General features: G+C 41.5%; 1 protein-coding gene across 1 annotated transcript in view; it reads left to right on the top strand.

Moving 5' to 3' along the window:
• Ros1 (ROS proto-oncogene 1, receptor tyrosine kinase) overlaps window positions 1-23,359 on the top strand; it is a 124,722-nt gene that overhangs the window by 62,620 nt on the left and 38,743 nt on the right. The window contains 10 exon segments of the mRNA XM_037200364.1: window positions 1,273-1,336; window positions 1,632-1,834; window positions 2,506-2,711; window positions 3,891-4,174; window positions 11,285-11,461; window positions 16,588-16,787; window positions 18,107-18,251; window positions 19,038-19,252; window positions 19,254-19,271; window positions 19,365-19,541. Of these exon segments, the coding sequence (XP_037056259.1) occupies window positions 1,273-1,336; window positions 1,632-1,834; window positions 2,506-2,711; window positions 3,891-4,174; window positions 11,285-11,461; window positions 16,588-16,787; window positions 18,107-18,251; window positions 19,038-19,252; window positions 19,254-19,271; window positions 19,365-19,541 (1,689 nt within the window).

Below are 23,359 nucleotides of genomic sequence, written 5' to 3'. Positions count from 1 at the left end.
TGTTGCTCTTGCAGAGGAGCATTCCTGCCTGTATATATTCCTACCCACATTCAATTCCTACCACCCACAAGGTGATTTCATGAGGTCCAATGCCCTCTTCTGATTTCCAAGGTCACAGCGAATGCATACAGCACATATACATACACACAACTAAAACACACACAAAATGAAATAAATAAATTTTAAAAATGTTGGGCAGTGGTGGTGCACACCTTTAATCCCAGCACTTAGAAGGCAGAGGCATGTGGATTTCTGAGTTTGAGGCCAGTCTGGTCTACAGATTGAGTTCTAGGATAGCCAGGGCTACAAAGAGAAACCCTGTCTCAGAAAAACAACAACAAAATACATAAAAATACAAAAAATACAATAAAAACCCAAACAAACAAACACCCCAAATAAAACAAAAATCCAGTCTGGTGCTTTCTTGACAGAGTACTTTGGCTCTTGTACTTTGAGGCCATCAACCTTTGTGCCAATTTTCTTTGTAGGCTATTTTATGTATATAAGGTTTGGAAATGGAAATGATTTATTACACAATAAAATCTATTTAAACTTTTAAATAAAAAGCTTCCCTGTTAGGATGTAGCACGACACAGTGAAAGAGAAAATAGACAAGTCTCAGAGGGTGTGCTCTTCTGCAGTGTGTGTGCCGTAGGTGAGCTTACACATAATTCTGGTCCAGTTCCTACTCCTAAGTATCTGTGGGGATCCAAAGAGAATGGATGTGAAATGGGTACTTACTTTTAAACATAAGGAGGCTTGATTATTTTCTCCTTCTGGACCTCCTTTTAGAAAGTAGAGTAAATTTAGCTTACCATAATTTGTACAGTTTTATATCTGTTAACTATTTTATATTACCTGATCTTGGAAATAGTTGAAGACCTGTATTTATTTAAAATATTTAATTGATGAGTAAAGATTGCTTGTATTCCAGGTGTGATGATTAATATTGGGTAATGATCAACATAATCAAATTAATCCTCACATCCATCATATCTGTGTTACACAATAAGTCCCAGACCTTTCTCAGGCAATGGAGAGATTTATCTTCTTCACACTTTTCTAGGTCAGAAAGCCAACTGTGGGTTCAGGTCAATATTTTCCCTCTTAGTTACTTATTTCAATATACTTAGAGGTAAACAATAATTTTAAACTAGCTATAATGCATATTAGGTGTGTACAATGAATATTGCATAATTTATCAGTCTCTGAATTTACTGCTAATGAGGATACCTATGCACACATTTTCAAATTTTTCTTCCTATTCTTTAGGTTCGTGTATTTACATCCAAGGGGCCAGGACCATTTTCTGATACAGTGATGTCTAAAACATCAGGTATTTGTTATGTAAAAATCTGTAAGTAATTATTTGAAAGTATACATTTTATTGTTGGTATGTTTAGGAAAAGAAATGGCAGCTCTGGATTAAAAGTTAAGGTCAGATAAAATATGTATATATTTTCCCACATCAAAGTAGTTTGAAGAAACCCAGGCTCAGAGGGTCTGCAAGTCTTCATGGCGCCTGGTGCGTGAGATGAGTCTCAAGTGGCCCATGGATTTCACCACGGCTGGGTTCTCATGACCTGAAGCTTGTTTCTCATGTGTGCTATCTACTTCTTTTTCGTTTGCAGAAATCAAACCATTTCCATATCTCATATCTCTTGTTGGCAATAAGATCGTGTTTCTAGACATGGATCGAAATCAAGTTGTGTGGACGTTTTCCACAGAGAGAGACATCAGCACTGTGGGGTACACGGCAGATGATGAAATGGGGTATTTTGTGCAAGGAGACTCACTGTTCCTTCTGAATTTGCACAATCGTTCCAGCTCCAAGGTATTTCCCTTTGAGATTCTTTTGATGTGAAAGGTGTAATTAAGATGATTGGCCAGTGGGTGAGCCTTTAAAATTAGAATGATTGAAATAGTAAGTAAATATGTGGTCATTTAGCCACATATAAATACAGAATGGATTTGTGCATGTGTCAGTCAAGACTGGTTGCTGGGTTAAGGTACCGTATTTACTCCTGGGGCTACTGAGAGGTGGTGATGTCTCTTAGAACAAGGATTTGAGAGAGTCGACCTAAAGAGAAGAGAGAAAAGGTTTGTTTTGACTCACAGTTTTGGAGTCTTTAGCCATAGTTCTTTGGCCTTGTTGCTTTTTAGCCTGTGGTGAGGATGTACTTCATGGTAGGTAGTGCACAGAGCAGTCCAGCTGCTCAACTCTTACTCAAGAGAGGACAGGCAGAAAAAGACCAGGGTTCACAGATCATCTTGTCTGAAGATGAGTTTTAGCCCTGATCTGCAGATTGGAGCTGAACCTAAGTGGCTAAAATAATCTAGGTTGGATATACAGTGTGAGAAGGCTTGAATTACAGTTGTCACAGAACGGAAGGAGCGAGGCTTGAGGTTACAGTGGCATTCTATGTGTAGTGATGTGAACGGTCACATAAGTCCCCAAACGGAAAAGGATCAACACTTCTTAGTTGTGCTCTCTCCCGTGTTAAGCTTTTCCAGGATGCACTGGTTGCTAACGTTGCAGCTATTGCAGTGGACTGGATTGCAAGGCACCTCTACTTCGCACTGAAAACATCACGAGATGGAACACAGATATTCGATGTAGATCTTGAACACAAGGTGAAATCTCCGAGGGAGCTGGAGATTTGCAAAAGTCATTCAGCAATCATTTCTTTCTCTATGTATCCCCTTTTAAGGTATGAGCATCTTTACTGTGATAAAATAGATATATATTAAAATAATATCTTTGTTTAATATTAGAAGCTAATAATGGGAAAATAAGATACTTAAAGCCTCATGGACAACTTTATTCTTTGTTTTGTGAGAGGGTATTATATAACTCATACTGACATCGACTTGGTTATGCAGCCACTGACGACCTCAACTTCCTCCTGTTGTTCCTGTCTCAGCTCCCAGGTGCTATATTGAATTACAATAAACAGTTCTGAGCCAGGTTTTGTGGTCCATATGTGTCATCCCAATTACTCAGAAATCAGAGGCGGGAACATTATGGGTTGAAGGCCAACCACAGTGATTTAGTGAGACCCCCCCAACTCAAAATCTAGAAAGTCAGAATAATAAATAAGTAAGGCTCAGAGATAGAATTCTCATTCAGGCTCCAGGTTCATTCTACCATGTAAACTTTTATCCCACAACCAACAATTAAGATTGAAATCTTAACACGTGTTGAAAATTTGACTAGCCCAGAGATAGGCTAATTGCCAGAAGGAAAGCCATAGCAATTTTTTATATCAGTGAATTTTATAACAGCTGCAGGTGGTAAATCCAAGAAGTAGATGGAGACAGAGATGAGCTGGGCAGCCCAGATGGCCAGCAGCTGTGGTCTAGCAAAAACTCTTCCAGGTTCCTCCATCTTCATAAATTTCATATCTTTATAATGTTGTCTTAGGACTTCCATTCAGCAACTGCATGTCCATTTCCCAGCCTGGAAAGGATGTTTTTATTTGTACCATAAACATGGACATAAACAGTTCTGAAACTAGGTTGTTGATTGGTCTTAAGAAACAGAAATAGGAAGAGAGTGGAGAAGGGCATACTGGAAAATGTAAAAACATATTTAGTATTTACAGTCATTCATGGCCATTGAAGGTGCTCAGACTAGGAGTCCAAGGTCACCAGAGCCCAGGGCTTTGGCTGTAACACATTATTAAAAAACACCATTGGGCAACACTGAGTTGGACTTCTTGTAACCTCCTCCACCTCAGAAGGAAGTTATTTGCTGTTTGGACACACTTCCTCCCAAGGCTGCATTTGTTTTATTATTATACATAACCAATCTTCGTTAGAGACTAATATTTGAAGTGACTTATTTTCCTCATTCAATTAAAGGGATTTTTCCTTCCCCTTCCCTATAGCCGCTTGTATTGGACAGAAGTTTCAGATCTGGGCCATCAGATGTTCTACTGCAGTATTAGCAATCACACCTTGCACCATGTTCTACAACCCAAGGCCTCAGACCAGCACGGAAGGAACCAATGTCCTTGTAATGTGATGGAATCCGAGTTAGGTGGGGCAATGGCTGTTGATACCTCAGACCCAAAGAGACCATGCATATACTTTACCAAAGGACATGAGATCTGGGCCATGGATCTGGAAGGATGTCAATGCTGGGAAGTCACCATGGAGCCTGCCGTCCTTGGTAACGTGCTGACATGTACATATATCTTTCTTCTTTTTTTTGTAGGTTTCATGTAACCCAAGGGTGGCCACAAATCCACTTTATAGCCCAGGATATCCTTGAACTCCTGATCTTCTTTCTTCTTCCTCCCAAGTGCTTGGATTTACAGATGTGTGTCACCAGGTTAAGTTTTATAACGTGCTGGTTATCAAACCCAGTGGTGTGTGCTAGGCAATCTCCACTGAGCTTTATCCCCAGCACATATATCCTCATTTATAACAGCAGTCTGTCCGTTAGAAAGAACGCGCAGGGAAGGGAGAGAGCTCAGTTAGTACAGTGCTTGCTGTACAATAATGAGGACCCACACAAAAAGTAGGTGTGGATGCGCACTTACAATCTAAGCAGTGGGGAGGTGGAGACAGGAAGATCCCTGTGAGTTGCTGCTAGCCAGTCTAGCAGAATCGATAAACTCTAGGTTGATAAATTTTGATCCCACAACTACCAATTAAAATTATAATCTTAGCTTGGCATGGTGGCACACGCTTTTAAATTCCAGTACTTGGGAGGCAATGGCAGGCAGATCTCTGTGAGTTCAAGGCCAGCCTGGTCTACATTGTGAGTTCCAGAATAGCCAGGGCTATGTAGAAAATACCACCACTACCACCCAGCCAAACCAAACCAAAAACCAAAAGAAAAAACAAATTATAATTTTGATCCTCATTGAAAATTTGACCAACCTAAAGATTGGCTAGTTATTAGACGGAAACCCACAGTGAATTGACCTCTGGCTTCCACACACACACACAAGTGCGCATGAGCATGTACATGTGTATACACCATAAGACATATACACAAAGGAAAAAAAAAAAGAATTATTGCAGGTTTGGATAGATTGATCAATTGATAAAACACTTCCCTTGAAATTGTGAGGACCTGAGTTTGGGTCTCTAGTGCCTAGTGACATTGTAATCCCATGATGGTATGATAGGAGGCAGAAGCCAGTGAGTCAGTCCCTGGAAACTCACTAGTCAGCTAGTATAACCTATGTGGTCAGGTTACCCATGACTCTATCTCAAAGCTGGAAAGCATCTGAAGAATGAATGTCACTTGAAAATTTCAACCCCCCACATGAACAAATTCACATTTACATACATGTACGCACATGTGAGCACATACACCAGTGAAAAGTGACTTTTCATTGTCAAAACGTCATGTGCCTGCAATATCCAAAAACTAGAAATTCACACCCTCAGTATTAAGATAAATTAACAGTGAAAGTCAGGTGGCACACATCATCCCAGACTAAGCAAAGCGTGAATGAATCCTTCGTTCAGCCACCTGTCTACAAGAGCAGCTGGTAACAGAAAAATGTTCAAAAAAAAAAAAAAAAAAAAAAAAAAAAAAAAAAAAAAAAAAAAAAAAAAAAAAAAAAAAAAAAAAAAAAAAAAAAAAAAAAAAAAAAAAAAAATAAAAAAAAAACAAGCAAACAAATACCAAAAGAAACAGCTATGAAATTAGCTGTGTAATCTAACATGGTAATAGATTAGATGCATTTAAGTTTTAACAGTACTCAGGGGAGGCAAGTACCAGTATATTCATCTTAAAAAACTTAGAAAACTGGGACTAAGGAAGATAGTAACTTGTCTGAAGGACTGCAGTTTCAGGAGATGGAACTAGGTCTAACTAGCTGCACCCTTACCAGCACATAGTTTATTTCCACTCTGACTCCATTGTCAGTATGCGTTGGCCTTGGCAATTGAAATCCACAAGCTTACAGAACCATTTGAAGGTCTAAGGTGATTTGGAAGCTACTTAGGAGAAAGTCCAATAGGAAAACACCTTAAATGCTCTGTCTATTCTTCTTTTCCACTCCTCACTGTCTAACATGATAACCACAGGTCAATTTGGAGTGTTTAAATGAGTTCAAATTAAGTGCATTATAAGTGTTTAATTCCTCTGCCAGGCTATGTTCAAGTAGACAAAAGCCACAAGTGCTAATGGATTGAAAAATGAGGTTAAAGGGGCCGTCACCCCTGGAAGTATTCTCTTGGGCAATGTTGGATAATAAAGTTCCAGAGGGAGCATGACAACAGGCAGGTACATGGGGCTGGAAAAGCAGCTAAGAGCTTATTTGGAGCCATGAACATAAGAGGGAGGGAAGGGGTCTGAAGGGAGGGAGGAAGTGAGGGATGGAAGAAAGGAGAGAGAAAGAGAGAGAGCTTTTAAAATCTCAAAGCCCACATCCCTGACACATCTCCTCCAGCAAAGCCACACCTCCTAATCCTGCCCAAATAGTTCCACCCATCAGGAGACCAGGCATTGGGACATATTAGTCCATAGGGGCCATTCTCCATTCAAACCAGCACAACTTTTCTTTTTCTTCTCTTATTGTGCTAGCTAAGCCAGTGTTTTGAGGAGCAGTGAGAATGGATGGATACCATTGTTTCATTCCTGAATGTAGAGGAAATGCTTAGTTTTGCCTCACTGACTATGTTGGCTCTGTGTCTGTTACTCATAGACTTCATTATATTGAGGGATATCCCCTCTATTCCTAGTTTCTTCAGAGATTTTATGATAAAGGCACACTGAACTCAGTTGCGAATCCTTTCCTGTGTCTATTGAGACGATTATGTAACTGAGTCCTTCGCTTTATTGATGCGTTGTGTCACACTGACTGATGTGTCTATGTTAAATCGAACTTCATCTCTGTGATGAAACCCTGCCCATGCTGTGTGATCAACTTAGGTGTTCCTGAGTTCAAGTTGCAAGTACATTCTGCATTGACGACATTCATTGGGGAAATTAGTCTAAGGTTTTCTTTTTTTAAATGTGTTATCCACTTTTGGTATCTTCTCCCTTTCACTGTGTGGAATAGCTTGAGGAATGTTAGTTTGGAAGAATTCAAGAGTGAGTCCATTCAATCTTGGACTTTTCTCTGAGTAGACTCTATTTACTGCTTCAGTACTGTTGCTTGGGATGCATCTGTTCATTTTTATCACCTTGATTTAATTTTGGCAGGTCAGTGGAGAAATGGAATTTATCCACTTTTTCTAGATTTTTTTCCCCGGTTTTCTTGGAATATAAATTTCCAAGTCATTCCTTAGTGATTCTCTGGGTTTCATTGTAATCCCTTAAAAGTCCTCATTTTCACTTCTGATTTTATCAGTTTGAGGTTTCCTGCTCTTTCTTTTGGTTATTTTGTACTGCAGTTTGAATGTGAAATGCTCACCCTAGGCTCTGGTGTTTGAATTCCCGGTCTCCAGCAGGTCTCTAGCACTGATTTGGAAGGTTGAAACTTTATGAGATGGAGCCTCACTTGACGAAGTGGGTCACAGAGACCAGGCTTTGATTTTTTAAAGATTTTATATATTCCTATAGTATGTTCTGATCAAATTTACCCTCCATTCTTTCTCTAAGTCTTCCTCTATTCTCCCTCTGCTTTTCCCTTCTGATTCCATATCTTCTTCTCCCCCCCTCCTTCTTTTAAAACCCACTGAGTCCATTTGGTGCTGCCAGTACGTGCGTGGTTGTAGGACAATCTGCCAGAGCATGGGTAGCCTCTCAAGGGTTGTATCCCTGGAGAAAATGACTCTGTCTCCCCAAGTAGCCACCAGTTACCTCCTTAGCTCAGGGTGGGACTTAAAATTCTCTCCCACCCTTGCTGGTATTTTGTCTGGTTTAATCTTGTGCAAGCGGTCATGGCTAAAGCTTTGGGGTTATAGTTCCACTTCCTCACAGATCTCTGTTTCCCGACTGTGGGTTCAAAGTGACCAGGTATCTCACCTTCTGGGCACTAGCTCTTTCCTGGCCTTATTGACTGTATCCACTCCACCTGTACCACAAAACATCCCTTCTTCCCTTCAATTTTATGGAACGAAGAATGCCTTTTCATCACTTTTTTTTGTCAGATATTTGACCATAGCAGTGAGAAAGGTCGCTAATATACATCGGAAAGGGCTTATCAATCTCACTTTTCAAAGAACCAGCTTCTGTTTGGTTGATCCTGTGAATTATTCTTTTAGTCTCTGTTTGTTCCCTGATCTTTACTGTTTCTTGCCATTTCTTTTGGCTCTGACTTGCTTGTGCTTTTCAAAAGCCTAAGGGATATGATTAGCTTGTTTGTTTTGGGATCTCTCTGATTAGTTTTCAAGGTAGTAAAAAAACAAAAAACAACAAAACAACAACAACAACAACAAACCTTCAATCAAGGCAAAATGAGAGAACACGTCATAATATACCGCCTGAGCAGGGGGCCACATAGGTGGAGGTACTCAAGGACCCCTATATATGTAATGTAAGCACTCTTAGCTGTCAACTTCTGTATTAGAACTGCCTTAGCCTCCAAAGGTCCTAGTGTATTGTGTTTCTCTTTTCACTGATTTTAAGAAGCTCTAAACTTCCTCTTCAAGTTCTTCAATGGCTTCCAGAACAAGTGTATAATTCAGTCTCCAAGTATTAATATTTGTGGAGTTGCTTTTGCTTTGCTTTATAGGTTTCCTTGTACTATGATCTGATATTCTTTTGTGTTTCTTAAAACCTTCATTGTGGCTGAAAGCGTGTTCTGTTACAGAGACGTTTTCATGGCTGCTGAGAAGAATGCATATTTTGTGTACTTTGGATGGAAGGAATGTCTTCTGTCTGATGGGTTCTTTTATCTGTGGAAGGATTTTCGCCGAAGTACCATGGTTGACTTTTAGTTTGGACTGCCTTTCTAAAGACAAGAGTTGGGCATTGAAGTCACCCCCTGTGACTCTATCAGGATCTATTCTTCTGTGTCCATTCATGTTTATTTGATGAAATTGGGAGCCCCAGATTTGGTGTATATATTTGAAGTTGTTATAGCTTCGTGATGAATTGTTCCCATTATTACTGTGTAGTGGCTTTCTTTGTCTCTTCTGGCAAAATCTGGTTTGAATTCTATTTGCTCAAGTGTCTGAATAGCTACAGCAGCTTGTTTTCAGCTTCTCTGCCTTTGATAGATTGACTTTCCCCATGAGACACAGTCTGTGGGGGCTTTTTCTAGTGACACACGCTGCCTAGCTAGTCTGCATGTCTTTATGAATGAGTTGAAGCTGTTTACATTTAATGTTTTTATTGAGAGATGTTCACTAATTCCTGTAGTTTTTCTGGTTGGCTAGAATATTGTGTATTCTTTTTCTTTCTCTCCTATCTCTTATTTGTATTAGGGATTTACTGAGTTGGGTGTCCTGGATTTGTTCTATTTCCCTATTTCATCTATTCCTTTTGTGAAATTTATTCTTCCTTGTGCTCTCATGGTTGACTCTGTCTCCTCATCTGCTTTCTCTCCCTTTCCTCTCTCTCTCTTTCTCTCTCTCTCTCTCTCTCTCTCTCTCTCTCTTTCTCTCTCTTCTTTCTTTCTTTCTATATGAATATTTTGTCTGCTTGTACAGCTGTGTACAGTATGAACGTGATGTCCACAGAGACCAGAAGAAGGTGCCAGAAACCCTGAGGTTACAGGCAGCTGTAAGCCCCTAGGTGGGTGCTGGGCGTCAAACCCAGACCTTTGGAAGAGCGTCGGTGCTCTTAGCCCCCTAGTCATCTCTCTGGCTCCGGGACACCATTTCTTCATGCATCCTTTGCAGTGTTGGCACTGGGTTACTACAGTGGTTATGCTTGTCTGGCAATGTCCTAATTTCTTCGTCAACTTTAAAAGATAGTTTTGCTGCATACAACCTTCTTGGCAGGCAGTGTTTACCTTTGGGTCTACAGACACGTTTTCATGATTTCCTTTATCTGGTAATACCTTATCATATAGATGAGGAACTGATCATGAATCCACTATTGAAATCCATCCTTGGAAAAGTAGGATGACTTTAGATATCATTTAATTGTTACGTTGCTGGAAGATTTTATTTCTTTAAACATTAGGATTTTTGTTTGCTTTTTTTTTGAGACAGGGGTCTTTTTACTCTTACTCTTTAGAGGCCCACCACCCAGCTCCCAAATAAAAACATGAAGATTTATTCTTACTTATGAATGCCTGGCCTTAGCTTGGCTTGTTTTTAGGCAGCTTTTGTTAACTTAAGTTACCCTGTCTACCTTTGCCTCTGGGTTTTTACCTTTTTCTATTCTATATTTATTTCTTTCCTTCTTATTCTGTGCCTGGCTGTATGGCTGGGTGGCTGGCCTCTTACATCCTCCTCTTCTCCTTTTCTTGCTCCTCTAGACTAGATTTCCCCTTTTATTTATTCCTCTGCCTGGCAGCCCTGCCTATCTCTCTCCTGCCTAGTTATTGGTTGTTCAGCTCTTTATTAGACCAATCAGGTGTTTTAGGCAGGCAAAGTAACACAGCTTCACAGAGATGTCTCTATATGCAGTGGGCAACAGGTGATACAGAGACTTAGAACTGTCAAAGCACTAAGAATGAGTCATTATTGAATGCTTAGGTCTAACTGGGACACCCATTGTAACACCTCTAACACACACACACACACACACACACACACACACACACACACTCAGCTCAAAGAATATCAAGAAAGAAAGGTAAAAAGAACATACAAGCTGGAGGATGAGGAGTGTTAGGAAACGCTGTCTTGTGGACATGACATGGCCACTTCATTCATGCACTCACTAAAGCTATGGTTGACTACACAAGACCAGGCCTTCCAACAAGCAGCATTAATTGGACACAGTAGTTACAGGTGGTGGTGGGGGGACACACAGGTTCTGGTGTATAGCTAAGAGCAATGGCAATCACCTGTGTTATTTTTGGGGTGTCCAGACCTTCCTGACCAATAACTTGTAGGAAGGTATCCCATGTCGGAGGCAGGTTTTTAGACTGGCTCTCATCTTAATTGGCCCTGTGGCTGTGAGTAGTGTATTTAATGCCCTCATGCCTTGGCTTTTATTTTTACAAATGGAACTTGTAATGACAGTGTTTACCTTGACTTCACTGGGTCCAGAAACAAAATGAGGAAACATTATTGAGTCAAATGGCATAAAATAAGCTTTTTTAAAAAAATTGTAATATTTAAAATTTAGCAGTTTTCTTGCAGAAAAAAAAACTTTATATATTATTTAGAGTAGAAAACTTAAGATGTCTCATTTTATGTTATGTTTCTTGTTTCTTTATCCTTTAATTTTTTTTTCTTTGTTTTGAACCAACAGGAAAAAGAATTGTTAGCTTAACAGTGGACGGAGAGTTTGTGTATTGGGTCATCACAACAAAGGACAACACACAGATTTATCAAGCAAAGAAGGGAGGCGGGGCTGTGGTCTCCCAGGTGAAGGCCCCAGGGAGCAAGCATCTTGTGGCCTACAGTTCGGCTCTGCAGCCTTTTCCAGGTAACAGGTCGTCCTCACAACGTACTCATTTCCTTCTCCAAGGCTGTCTGTCCCTTCAGTCTCTGTTAGGCCCCTGCTTCTGCTCCATACTGTCAGGCATGCCTGCTCTTTACCCCGGCCCACAAATGCACACAGCGTGGACCGCAGTAGTCAACATTAGATGTGGGAGCCTGTGACCTGTTTTCTCTTCCTGTCCTCCATCTCTTCTGTCTGTTTTAGGCCTTTCAGTGGTGTCAAAAGCCTTTCGGAAAACCTCCCGCTATCTTTCAAGGTCAAGGGCTGTGTTTTTGAACTCTCCTGTGTTATGCATTCATTATGTTAAGTAGACCTGCCTTGTAAGACATAGTCAAAGAAGTTGTTTAGAGAGAAGGAAAATGGTGTGGGTCAGAAACTCAGATCTAGGTAACGAAGGAGGAGTATCAGAGAAGCAAGTAGTCGAGGGAAAACAAGAATGAATATTTTTCTTGGTTCACAATAATAGCAACAGTGAATTTCATTATTCATGCCTGTGTGTGTGCTTCTACGTGTGTGTGTGTGTGTGTGTGTGTGTGTGTGTGTGTGTGTGTGTCTGTGTTTATATCTACTTCACTTGATATGAACACATGGATTGGGGAGGGAGAAATAGCAATGTGTTCACCTCCAGGCGACATGACCTCTGACACAGAGAATCTGGAAGAGCTGGCAAACCCCCCAAAACTAGCAAGTAATTTGGCAAGTCTGCAGAACATTGCAAAATCAATTTTTTTCGGCAACAAACAAGCCAAATTTGCAATAAAAAGATAAGACTACTTGTGTTATCATCTCCCCAAATGAAATACTTGTGTATAAGTCTAACCAAATATGTACAAGGCCTATATAATAAATTCTACAAAATTCTGGTGGGAGTACTTGAAGGAAAGTGAAATAAATGTCCAGACAGTCCACATGATGGATATGAAGTTGAGATGCCACTTACCCCCAGTTTGATCCATAGATTCAGTAGGGTCTCCTCAGAATCCAGAAAATGATCTTGTGGCCATTGACAAGCAAACTGTAATGTTTATATGGAGATCAAAAGAGAAACTAACAAAGGGAAAGAATAAAGTTCTAAGTACGAGTTGATCTGAAGACTTTTCATAAAGTTACTGTAATCTAGGCCAGTTGGCATTGGGAGTCAGATGAGCAGTACCACAATGGGAGACCTTGGAAACAGACCCTCATACGTGTAGTCAAGTGTTTGACAAGTCATACATTGGTGAAAGAATGTCTAACAAATAATGTTGGGGGGGGGAAATCCTTATAATCATCACAAAAATGAGCTAACAATGGGCTACAAACCTGAAGGGTAACTATTTGGAGAGGAAAAAAAAAAGAAAAGAAAAGAAAAGAAAGGCACTGTGAAGTTTTGAAAAGATGTGGAGAAAATACTCAAGTATAGAAAGCAAAGGAACCAAACTGGAAAAGTCCCCTATTGTACAATTCCACCTGTGTGACGCTCTGCACATGTAGAAACCACAAGCACAGTTGTATCGGCTAGTTTTTGTCAACTTGACACAAGATGGAGTCACCTGGGAAGAGAGAGCCTCCACTGAGGAATTATTTCCACAGACTGGCCTGTGGTTCATTTCTAAGTTTTTCTCCTTTTATTGAAAATAGTCCCGTCTCCTCCCTATCCTATATCCTGATTACTATTTCCCCTCTGCCTGCTCCTCCCAGGTCTTCCCTACATTGAGTTCCCATCTGGATCCACCCCTTTCTGTCAGTCAACCTTTCCTTAGCTGCCATTTGATTGTAGGAGGGCCCACTAGGTGGCGCCATCCCTAGGCATGTGGGTTCGGAGAGTAAAGAAAGCAGGCGAGCAAGCCAGAGGAAGGAAGGCGGTATACACCGTCTCCTGTCAGTCTTCTGCTTCAGTTCCTGCCTTGGCCTCCCCAAATAATGAAGTGTAGCCTCGAAGCCGAATAAACCCTTTCTTTCCCAAGTTGGTTCTGGTCAGGGTTTCTCACAACCATTGAGACACAGACTAGGACAGGCAGTAATGAAATCAGTGGTCACTAGGGCGGAGGGAAGCGGGGATGAATAGCTGGAGCACAGAGTGCATTCAAGGCAGTGAAATGCTCTGTATGATACTATAAGAGTGGGGAATACCATAAGATATTTTCTATCTTATCAAATCTACAGCACAGCAGAGAAGCTGGATGTAAATTATGGCCTTTAGGTAATAATACGTTCCAGTAGGCTCATTGATTGTAATTGATGATTATTGGTAATGGGGGAGGCTATGCATGTATTGGGACATATATAGGAGCGCTTTCCAATTTCATACCAGTTTTTCTGTGCATCCCAAACTGCACTAGAAACTAATGTTCATTAGGAAAACACAATGAAATCTGTTTGATGTTCAATAACAGTGCCAACACATACCTAACAGCAGAGTTCCTAAGGTTAGCATGAGTTTTTGTTATGGAAACTCATTACAGTATAATAAGATACTATCATTTGCTGGGAAAGAAGCATCCTCTTTACCACACTGTAGGTCCATTGGGAAGGGTACTTTACCTCCATCTGCTGGAGATATTAGGAAATTACCACTTTCTTTGCTCCTGAGGTATTTAACTGCTTCAAAACGTATGGGATTTGACAAAAGGGAAGAATGGGAGGGAGGAGGGGAAGAAGGGAGGAAAAGAGGGAGGGAATCTTTCCATCTGTACAAAGTGACATTTACAACATTTCAATATGCCTACCATATTAGTTGAATAAAAATAAGTAACATAAATCTTTGAGTCCGTTTTTGCTCAATAATTTCCTAATATGGACATCCCATTTTTCATTCAGACCAGAAGTCAGCACAAGTGAATAGCATCATGTCGCTGAAGAGTGGTACATTCTGTAGCACTGGTGAAATTGTCCTCCTCCAAATCCTTCCCAGTATCCTCAAAGTTAGACTCACAGGTTCTCTGTATACTCCCTCTTTCCAGGGATCAAGGCTGTATGTCTAGTTGAGCATTCTTTGCTATGCCCTGGAATTCATATCTGGAATCAACACAACAGTATCATTTTCCATAAGCATTCCCAACAGCTTATGATTGATGATATATAACATTTATTTGAAATGTAGAGTGTGAGGAGATAGAGTGGTATGTAAATATTTGTGAACTAGATCATTGTCTCTGTAGAAGAACTGGAAGTTCTTCTGGAAGTCCCAAGGCAGTGAAGGACTGGTCTTGATCAAATATTTGATGCTTAGACATTTCTCTCCTAGGTTTCTTACACACAAAGGATGCATTTATAGGTTGAAAATATCAATTATTAAAGATTGCAGCTAAAATGTGCCTATCTTCCTTCTGGAACAATGGGGCAAGACCAGTCTGAATCAGAAGATTCACATTCTATTGGTGAATAAGAAATAAAGCTATAAACCCAAACCAAATGTGTCTGATAGTGGAAGAAAACAGGTGTATGGTGGGGACACAGAGGTAATGCCCTCACTTGCATGAGGAAGGTCATTCATGACCGTGGAGGATGCCTGCATCAGAGAACAGACAGGTGGGAACCTAGCATAGCTTGCAGACAGTGCAGTGTGTCCAGAGTGAAGTATAACTCTGCAGAGTCAAGAGACAAGATAGAACAGTAGACAGGAGATGTATTGCCAACTCCAATAGACAATGGGCCACGGAGTTGGTGTAAGGTTGTTTAAAATCACATTTGCAGCACTTGGCACTTTGCATAATGATGCTCTATTTTAGAAGGCAAATTACATAATACCTGTCAGGTGAATAGATCAGAATTTACAGCCAGATGTATATGCCAACTTGATACAGAGTCACCTGGGAAGAGGGAACTTCAATCGTGAAGAATCGCCTCTGTCAGACTGGTGTGTGGATTTGTCTATGGGAGTATTTTCTTGATTGATGGTTGATATGCGAGGGCCCAGCCCACTGTGGGTGATACCTCCCTTGGGGAAGTGGTCCTGGACTGTATAAGAAAGCAGATTGAGCAATCCATGAGGACCATGCCACTAAGCAGCATTCTTCCATGGCCTCTGCCCAAGTTCCTTCTTCCAGGTTCCTATTTCCAGTTCCTGCTCTGGCTTCCCTCAGTGACAGACCATAAAGTGGGAACAGAAAAAAACCCCATTGCCTCCAGATTGGTTCTCATCAGTATTTTATCACAGCAACAGAGAGAGAAACTAACACAGAAATTGGCAGCAGAGAGTGAGATGTGATGAACCTGGCCATGTTTTTCTTTTTTGGAGGGGACTGTTGGGGGTATTTTGGAAGTTTGGCTAGAAAAGCCCATTGAATACTCTTCTCTCATTGTAGTACTATGGCGAAGAGGTGCAGGTGATGGAGGCCCACCTTGGGAAGTTTCAAAGGGAAGCAAAGTCTCGATCGTGTGATATACTTGAGTTAAGAATCTGGAACCGAAACCTTTGCCTTTCTAGGGTAATTGATACTAGTCAGCTGGGGCTGAATGAGCAGCTGGGATTAACAAGAGGCTCCCTCAGCTACAGTGAGTTTAAGAGTGTAATAAACAGCATGTCATACACAGACGTTAGCATCAAACCCTTGACCCTCTGTGCCCTCGTCTCCTGAGTGCTAACATTGCAAGCATGGGCCACCATGCCAGCCAGCCTTAAACTTTGCTAGCATGTCTTCCGATAAGTTTTTACTAGATTACTTCTGCTCCCAGTGACATGGTGGCTGCATCTTATGCAGGGAGAAGAAGAGGGACAGGGATGTCTTACAGCAAATTTGCCCTTCATTATCAGTGAGACACACGCCACTTTGGAAGGTTCACAGAGCAGACACCTACCAAGATTGTGCTTCATGATTGTCCCAGCTACAGCTGAACTTCAGAAAATGAGTTTTCCTCTGGGCGTGCTATCCTAAACAACATCAGACATGTGAATGTGGAGAAAAGGAGGAGGACACCTGGGAGGATCCAGGATAGTTTGCCACAGCCAGGGACAGGAGACAAGCCATTTTTGCTTTCTCAAAGTGGATATGATATCAAAAACATTTCATATTTATCATTTCAAGTAAAAGTTCTGTATACTTACCAATTTGTTTCTAACACTATTACCATTGTTAGATAAAAACTATTATTTTTTCTGTACATATTTGTCTTTTTTCTTATTATTTTAGATAAAGCATATCTGTCTCTAGCTTCAGATGTGGTAGAGGCAACTATATTGAATGCCACCAACACCAGCCTCACACTCAAATTACCTCCGGCGAAGACAAACCTCACATGGCATGGCATCACCAGCCCCACACCAACATACCTGGTCTACTACACAGAGGCTAATGGGACAAAGAACTACAGCAGGAAACACAGAATGCTGGTAAGTCTGGAGCTGGCTGCCTTTGTTTTTATAAAATGCACTCTCTTGATGTAAACCTTTCAACCATGTGTTCTGACAGAGATGCCTATTTTAAAACTTCTTCCAGCCAACGACTGATCAAAGTATATAGGTATCTAGCCTTCTTGCCTGGAAGTAAGTTAAACATAGGGAAATTTACTAATGCTAGCTATGGGTTGTATATCATATATACAACATGATATTGTTGCAGAGAGAACATGACTATTATGTGTTCTTTCGTAACACTTATCTAATATAGAGTGAGTATAATATTTTTGTCTATTTGTTCTGTGGGTTGTGACATCTACCCTAGGGACGCCATCTGCTTGTTATTTGCCATTGTTTCCCTAGTTATCATGGACTAGTAGGCATGCACTAGATCTCTCTCATTGTCCCTGATTCTCTCTGTCTCTCTGAGATGCCATCTTACTGTATAGTCCTAGCTGGTGGGGAAACTAGCCCCAGAACTCCAAGCCCAAGGTTGGCCTTGAATTTGCTGCAGAATTCCTTGCCTCTGGAGTTATGGCATTACAGGCATATATCACTGTGCCTGGATCTACCTATTTCTCGGATAGATGAACTATCACTATTCACTTCAGTACTGGTGTTGGTGTTTGGTTATCCGAGTAATAGAATAATCTGTGCCCAATAGTTTGCTTTGTTCTTGCTCTATTGCACCAATTCAAGGAGGGGAAATTGGTCATCAGCTTTAGGCATTAGATACTGTGCGTTGCCATAAAGCGTACATTATTCTTTGGGTCATGTGGCTATGACTCTGGACATTTCCATGAGTACACCTGCTCTAGTTTCCTGACGGTGAGTTGATTAAGATGGGTGTCAGTCAGTGACTCCCAACCTTGGCTTTCCCCAAGACAACTCGGTCAGAATTGCTCAGGGTGGCACCAAGCCAGGGTGTGTGCAGCAACCTTCTTGGGTGATTCTAAAGCAGAGGCAGTACCCCAGGGATGTCGTTTGTCCCACCAGACTTCATTTCTGAGGGGTTTAACTGTCCTTTTCATCTTTTGCTGTGTTCACATAAGTTTGCAAACTCACGTGCCCACGTTCTGATGCCATGAGAACAAAACACTGTCTACTTTATCTCACCGCCTGTGTGAAGTGGGTCGTTTCACGCTGGCCGAGAGTTGCGCCTGCCAATCATTTGTCACTTGTCCCTGGAGACAGTCAACCAGTTAAGTCTGTTATATTGAGACAGTAGTGTCGTGAATGAGCCAGGACAACTGTCTTGAGCCGTTTGTGCGAGATACAAGAATTAAATACTTATTTAAAAAAATCAATTGCAGGAATCACAGGAGAATGTCGTCCGTATTGAAGGCTTGCAGCCATTTTCAATGTACGTGATTCAGGTAGCGGTGAAGAATTATTATTCAGATCCTTTAGAACATTTACCTCTGGGAAAAGAGATTCAGGGAAAAACTAACAGCGGAGGTGAGTTATTGGCTGGTGTGGGTTTCTGGTATGGATTTTTACAATGTGTGTGACGTGCATGTCTGTGTGTGTGTGTGTGTGTGTGTGTGTGTGTGTGTGTGTGTGTGTGTGTGTGTGTTTACCTGAATACTAAGTAATCATCATCATGGGAGTGTTTAAAGTTTAATAAGAACAGTTAACTCGGGGCGGGGAAAACACTTTAGGGACTTGACCCTGGCTCTTGACAGGGCTGAGTAACATCCAAGGAAAGCGCAAAGCTATTGGGAGGTGAACCTTCAAACGGCAGTGTGACGGAGAAACACATTCTTCCGTCTCGCCACACAGTGTCACTCTCCTCCCATGTCCTCGCCGGTCTGGCCATGCACACGTGGCGAGAGACAGGAATACCAAGATAGAACGCGCAATGTGCTCAGCGTCCCGAGGCGTAGGGTCATCCGACTTCACAGCCTCAAAACCAGCAGGTTGGAAATCTGAAGGGCGGCGATCATTTCTTTCTGCTGTTTCTGATGACAGTCACAAGGGCTCTCCCGAATTTCATCGTTCCTCGCTGGCTGTAGACGTGAGCTGGGGGTCAGAGAATGATTTGGTCATAGGGCAAAAATAGGCGACATCTTTTCAGGCAGCCTGCTGGCTTCCCGTTATGTAAGAGGCCAACTTTCCTCCGGACCTCTGTAGCTCATTCCAGCTCACATGACGGCACCGTTCCTCAACTGACTCTCTCTCGCTTCTTTCCACCACCTGGTGCGGCCGCCCTGTCCCCTGAGCCTCTGCTGCTATTTATTTCAGTGCCCGGGGCTGTCTGTCACATCAACGCCACTGTGCTGTCAGACACACGTCTCCACGTGTCCTGGACGGAGTCGCACAGGCCCAACGGCCTCCGAGAGTCAGTTCGATATCAGCTGGTTATGTCACACCTGGCTCTGATGCCTGAGACTCCTCTCAGACAGGGTGAATTTCCCAGGGCCAGGCTGGCTCTCCTCGTCACGAAACTGTCTGGTGGAGCAACTGTATGTGTTGAAGGTATTGAGCGTCCCGGGCACTTCTAAATTGCCATACTCGAGCACATGTTCTGAGAAGACTAAGCTTCCCCCCCCCCTTTTTTTTAATGAAAAGGTCCTGGCCTGCCACTCGGAGGAAATGTGGTGTACTGAGAGTCATCTTGTCACCGTCAACACGTTTGACACACCGGAGAAACCTTCCGCCTTGGTTCCAGGGAACACTAGTCTGCAGTTAGACTGGAAAGCGCCATCTAATGTTAACCTCAGCAGATTTTGGTTTGAACTCCAGAAGGTAGACTTTTGATGCAAACTTTTGATGATCTTTATTGTATGATGTGCAATAAACTGGGAAGATTTTTTTTTTCATGACTAGAATGTTCTATTGTATAAATCAACAATGCCTGCCGACATTCATTGGCTCAGATTGGCATGAGAAGCATTAAGTTATCCAGGTAAAGTTCTGTCCAAAACAGTGTCCCAAGTTCAGTTTGCTCTTAAGGGATGGCAAAGGGGCTCAAGGGGAAAGGGGGTTGTTGACAAGCCTGGGTGTCGATGTAACTAACCGTCTTATTAAATAAGAAACACAGAAACAATGTAAAAGAGAAAGCCGAGAGGTCAGAGCTCAGAGCTAAAATCTCACCCTTCCTCCTGCTGTCCCAGCTTCGCGAAAGAGACCTACTTCCTGTCGGTTCGTTTTTTTATAGTATGTTGTTCTGCCTTCTCATTGGTTGTAAACCCAAACACATGATTGCCTCGTCACTGTCTGAATGTACAGCCCCCTAGGTCTTAAAGGCATATGTCTCCAATGCTGGCTGTATCCCTGAACACACAGAAATCTTATGGGATTAAAGGCGTGTGCCACCACCGCCACACTCTTGCTATGGCTCTAATAGCTCTGACCCTGAACACACAGATATCTATGGGATTAAAGGCGTGTGCCACCACCGCCACACTCTTGCTATGGCTCTAATAGCTCTGACCCCCAGACAACTTTATTTATTAACATACAATCAAAATAATAATTCAGTACAATTAGATTACCACCACACCTGGGGACTTGGGTTTGATCCATGGGACCCACAAAGTAGAAAGAGGGAACCTGTAGCATGAATTGTAAAGGGTCTTATTAATAAAGTCAAACCTGAGGCCAGTTATAGGGGTGAATGCTGGAAGATCAGAGAAGCAGAACAAGCCACAGCTTCCTCACCTTGCCAGTTCCTCAGCTGATCCTGTTTCCTCAGACTGGAAGCCTCTGTGTCCTCATCCAAATGGATCTCAGCTGAACTGCTGCTCAAAAGCCTAAAGGCTTAACCAGCCAAATGCTCCTAGTTTCTGTTCTTCATGCCTTATATATCTTTCTGCTTCCTGCCATCATTCCCTGGGATTAAAGGCTCACTTTCTGGGATTAAAGGCATGAGTCACCATGCTTGGCTGTATCCTTGAACACACAGAGATCCAGGTAGATCTCTGCCCCTTGAATGCTAGGATTAAAGGCGTGTGCTACCACTGCCTATCCTCTATGTTTAATATTGTGACTGTCCTGTTCTCTGACCCCAGATAAGTTTATTAGTGTGCACAATATTTTGGGGGACACAATACCACCACATTTTCCCTTTTTTGTCTAAAATTAAAAAAAGCTTATAACTAATACAAGAAAAACTATATCCAATAAGTATATACAATATATAGAGTCAAGAATTGCATTGACAATGTCTAGCCTATTAACATTTGACAGATTCAGACAAAAAATTCCATTTTATATATATAACAATGTCTAGTCCAGTCACATTTGATAAACTCAGACAAAAATTTTCATTACTTATCTTATGTAAAACAATTAGATCCTTTTTAAAAAGTAGATTCAATAATTGACCTTTTTATCTTATATCCATATTCTCTTTTTTCTTTTCAAAATAGATTCAGTAATTTACCTTTTGTCATTTTAATATCTTCCCCCTTTTCTTTTTAGAGTAGATTCGATTCAATTATCTACCCATTTATCTTATTATTTCTTTATCTTTTTTCTCAGAGTAGACTCAATGATCTACCTCATATCTATATTATCTTTTTTCTTTTCCTTTTTCTTTTCTGTTCCCACAAAGTGTCCCCTGATCTCCTCATCCACATCTAGCATGTTTGTATCTCCCCCCCCCTCGTCTCCTCCTGCACTAAATAAGTGTAATAAAAAAATGTCTTTAAGAAGACTCATATATTCCAGGACAGTCAAGGCTACACAGAGAAACCTGTCTCAAAAAAAAAAAAAAAAAAAAAAAAAAAAAAAAAAAAAAAAAAAAAAAAAAAAAAAAAAACCCAAAAAACCAAACCAACCAAACAAACAAAAAACCAAAACAAACGAAAGACTCACCTAGGGGCTGGAGAGCTAGCTCATCATACACATACATATAGGCTTACGTTGACACATTTGTAAAGACCAGTTAAAAATATCTTGTTTTGGAGTTACTTAAAGCAAATTAGTACTGTCATGTTTTTCACTATTTCTTTAAAAGCAAAATTGCTTTTTTTAAAAAATAAATTTAGCAGTTATTCTTTGAGGATTTCACCCATGAATGTTGTGTATTTTGATCACATTCCCCACGGTTCTTCCGCCTTAGCCCTACCCCCTCATCCCCTTCCTGACATCTCCCCCCTCCTTTTACGTTTATGTTAGTAACCCACTGAGTTTAATCAGAGCTGCTTGCATGTGCAGGGTGTGGAGTTATTGACTGGATCGTGGTCAACTTACCTGTGCCTCTGCACTTGGAGAAAAAGGCTGTCTTTCCTCCAGCAGCCATTGATTAGCACTAGCTCACTACCTCAGTGAGGGGAGGGACCTCTTGTGTCCCTTTCCATTCTGTGCTGAGATATTGACAGTGTGATCTTGTTCTTATCCATCCCCTCTACTGCCCTTCTGCTGTGACCTTCTTTTGTCCCCTTTCTGTCCCCAATAGGAACCCCTTCTACTTACATGTCACACGCATGCCACTGTTTTCTTAAAGTCCCTCCCTCCAAATCTTTGGAGGTTTTAAAATTTTACCATCTAAGATATGTTTGTGTGATTTTTGTACTTTTGGGAATAAGACTAGAAAATGGAACATCGAGTACTGAGTTGGTCAAATGAAAGATCACAATTTAAAGCTTTTTAAAAATCTGTTTAAATGATTTGTTACCTATTTAAAATGGCAACCTTATAACAATAAGGCTAAACTGGAGACATTGGAGGATAGTTTGCTTTTAGACTTACTTAAGTAAGCTTAATGGAGTTCATTGTAAAGTCAAGGGGACATTAGTGTTGCTTCCCAGATTGGGGAAGATGCGGGGGATAACAATGTGCTGGCACCTCACTTTCCTGATAAGGAGACAGAGGCTGAGATAGACACTATAATGAGTCATGTGTCACCAGTTGGGCACAGAAGAGCCCCAGGCCTGACACATCCCTAGACCAGTCCCACTGGGTGTTGTCCATAGGAGGAGCATGAGTCATTACTTCAGCTGTCCCAATCCTCAAAGTCTGGGGAGGGCCGCAGAGAGGCCCTCCTGGTCCAGCCCTCATGACTTGCAGGAGGTGCTTTCATTGTACACTCCGGCTGTCTCCCCCACTTCTTCAACACAGGTTCCTCATAGGCCACTTAGAAAGCCATGAAGCTGCTGGGTGTGTGGTAATACATGCTTTGAATCCCAGCATGTAGAAGGAGGAGGTAGGAGGATCATGAGCTTGAGACCATTCTGGGCTGTCCACAGCAAGAGACCACTTTTTAAAAAGTATGCCATGAAGCTGAAAGTGGCCCTTTCTGCTTGTGACCATCTGCAGTACAGGTGCTTGAACAAAATGGGGGGGGGGGTGGACGGTAGACAGATGACCTCCAGCTGGAAACTCCATCTCTTTTGAGCAACTTGAACTTGTCTCGTAATGACAAGATTGCTGACAGCGACCCCATAAATCCACATTGATACACTCGGAGGGCGAACAGTGAGGGGAGATAGGTATTCTTTCTAATCAATTTTTTTTTCATAATAAATGAAGAACAACATGGTACAATTTGTTGTTCTGACACAATTTCCTTGCCTGGAAAATAAAGACCCCAGAACACAAGCTAAGAATTTATTTATATG

This window comes from Peromyscus leucopus, chromosome 8a, assembly GCF_004664715.2.
Source record: "Peromyscus leucopus breed LL Stock chromosome 8a, UCI_PerLeu_2.1, whole genome shotgun sequence".
Classification (NCBI taxonomy): Eukaryota; Metazoa; Chordata; class Mammalia; order Rodentia; family Cricetidae; genus Peromyscus; species Peromyscus leucopus.
The sequence above is the reverse complement of the archived record's forward strand: the minus strand, read 5'-3'. Positions and strand labels throughout refer to the sequence as shown.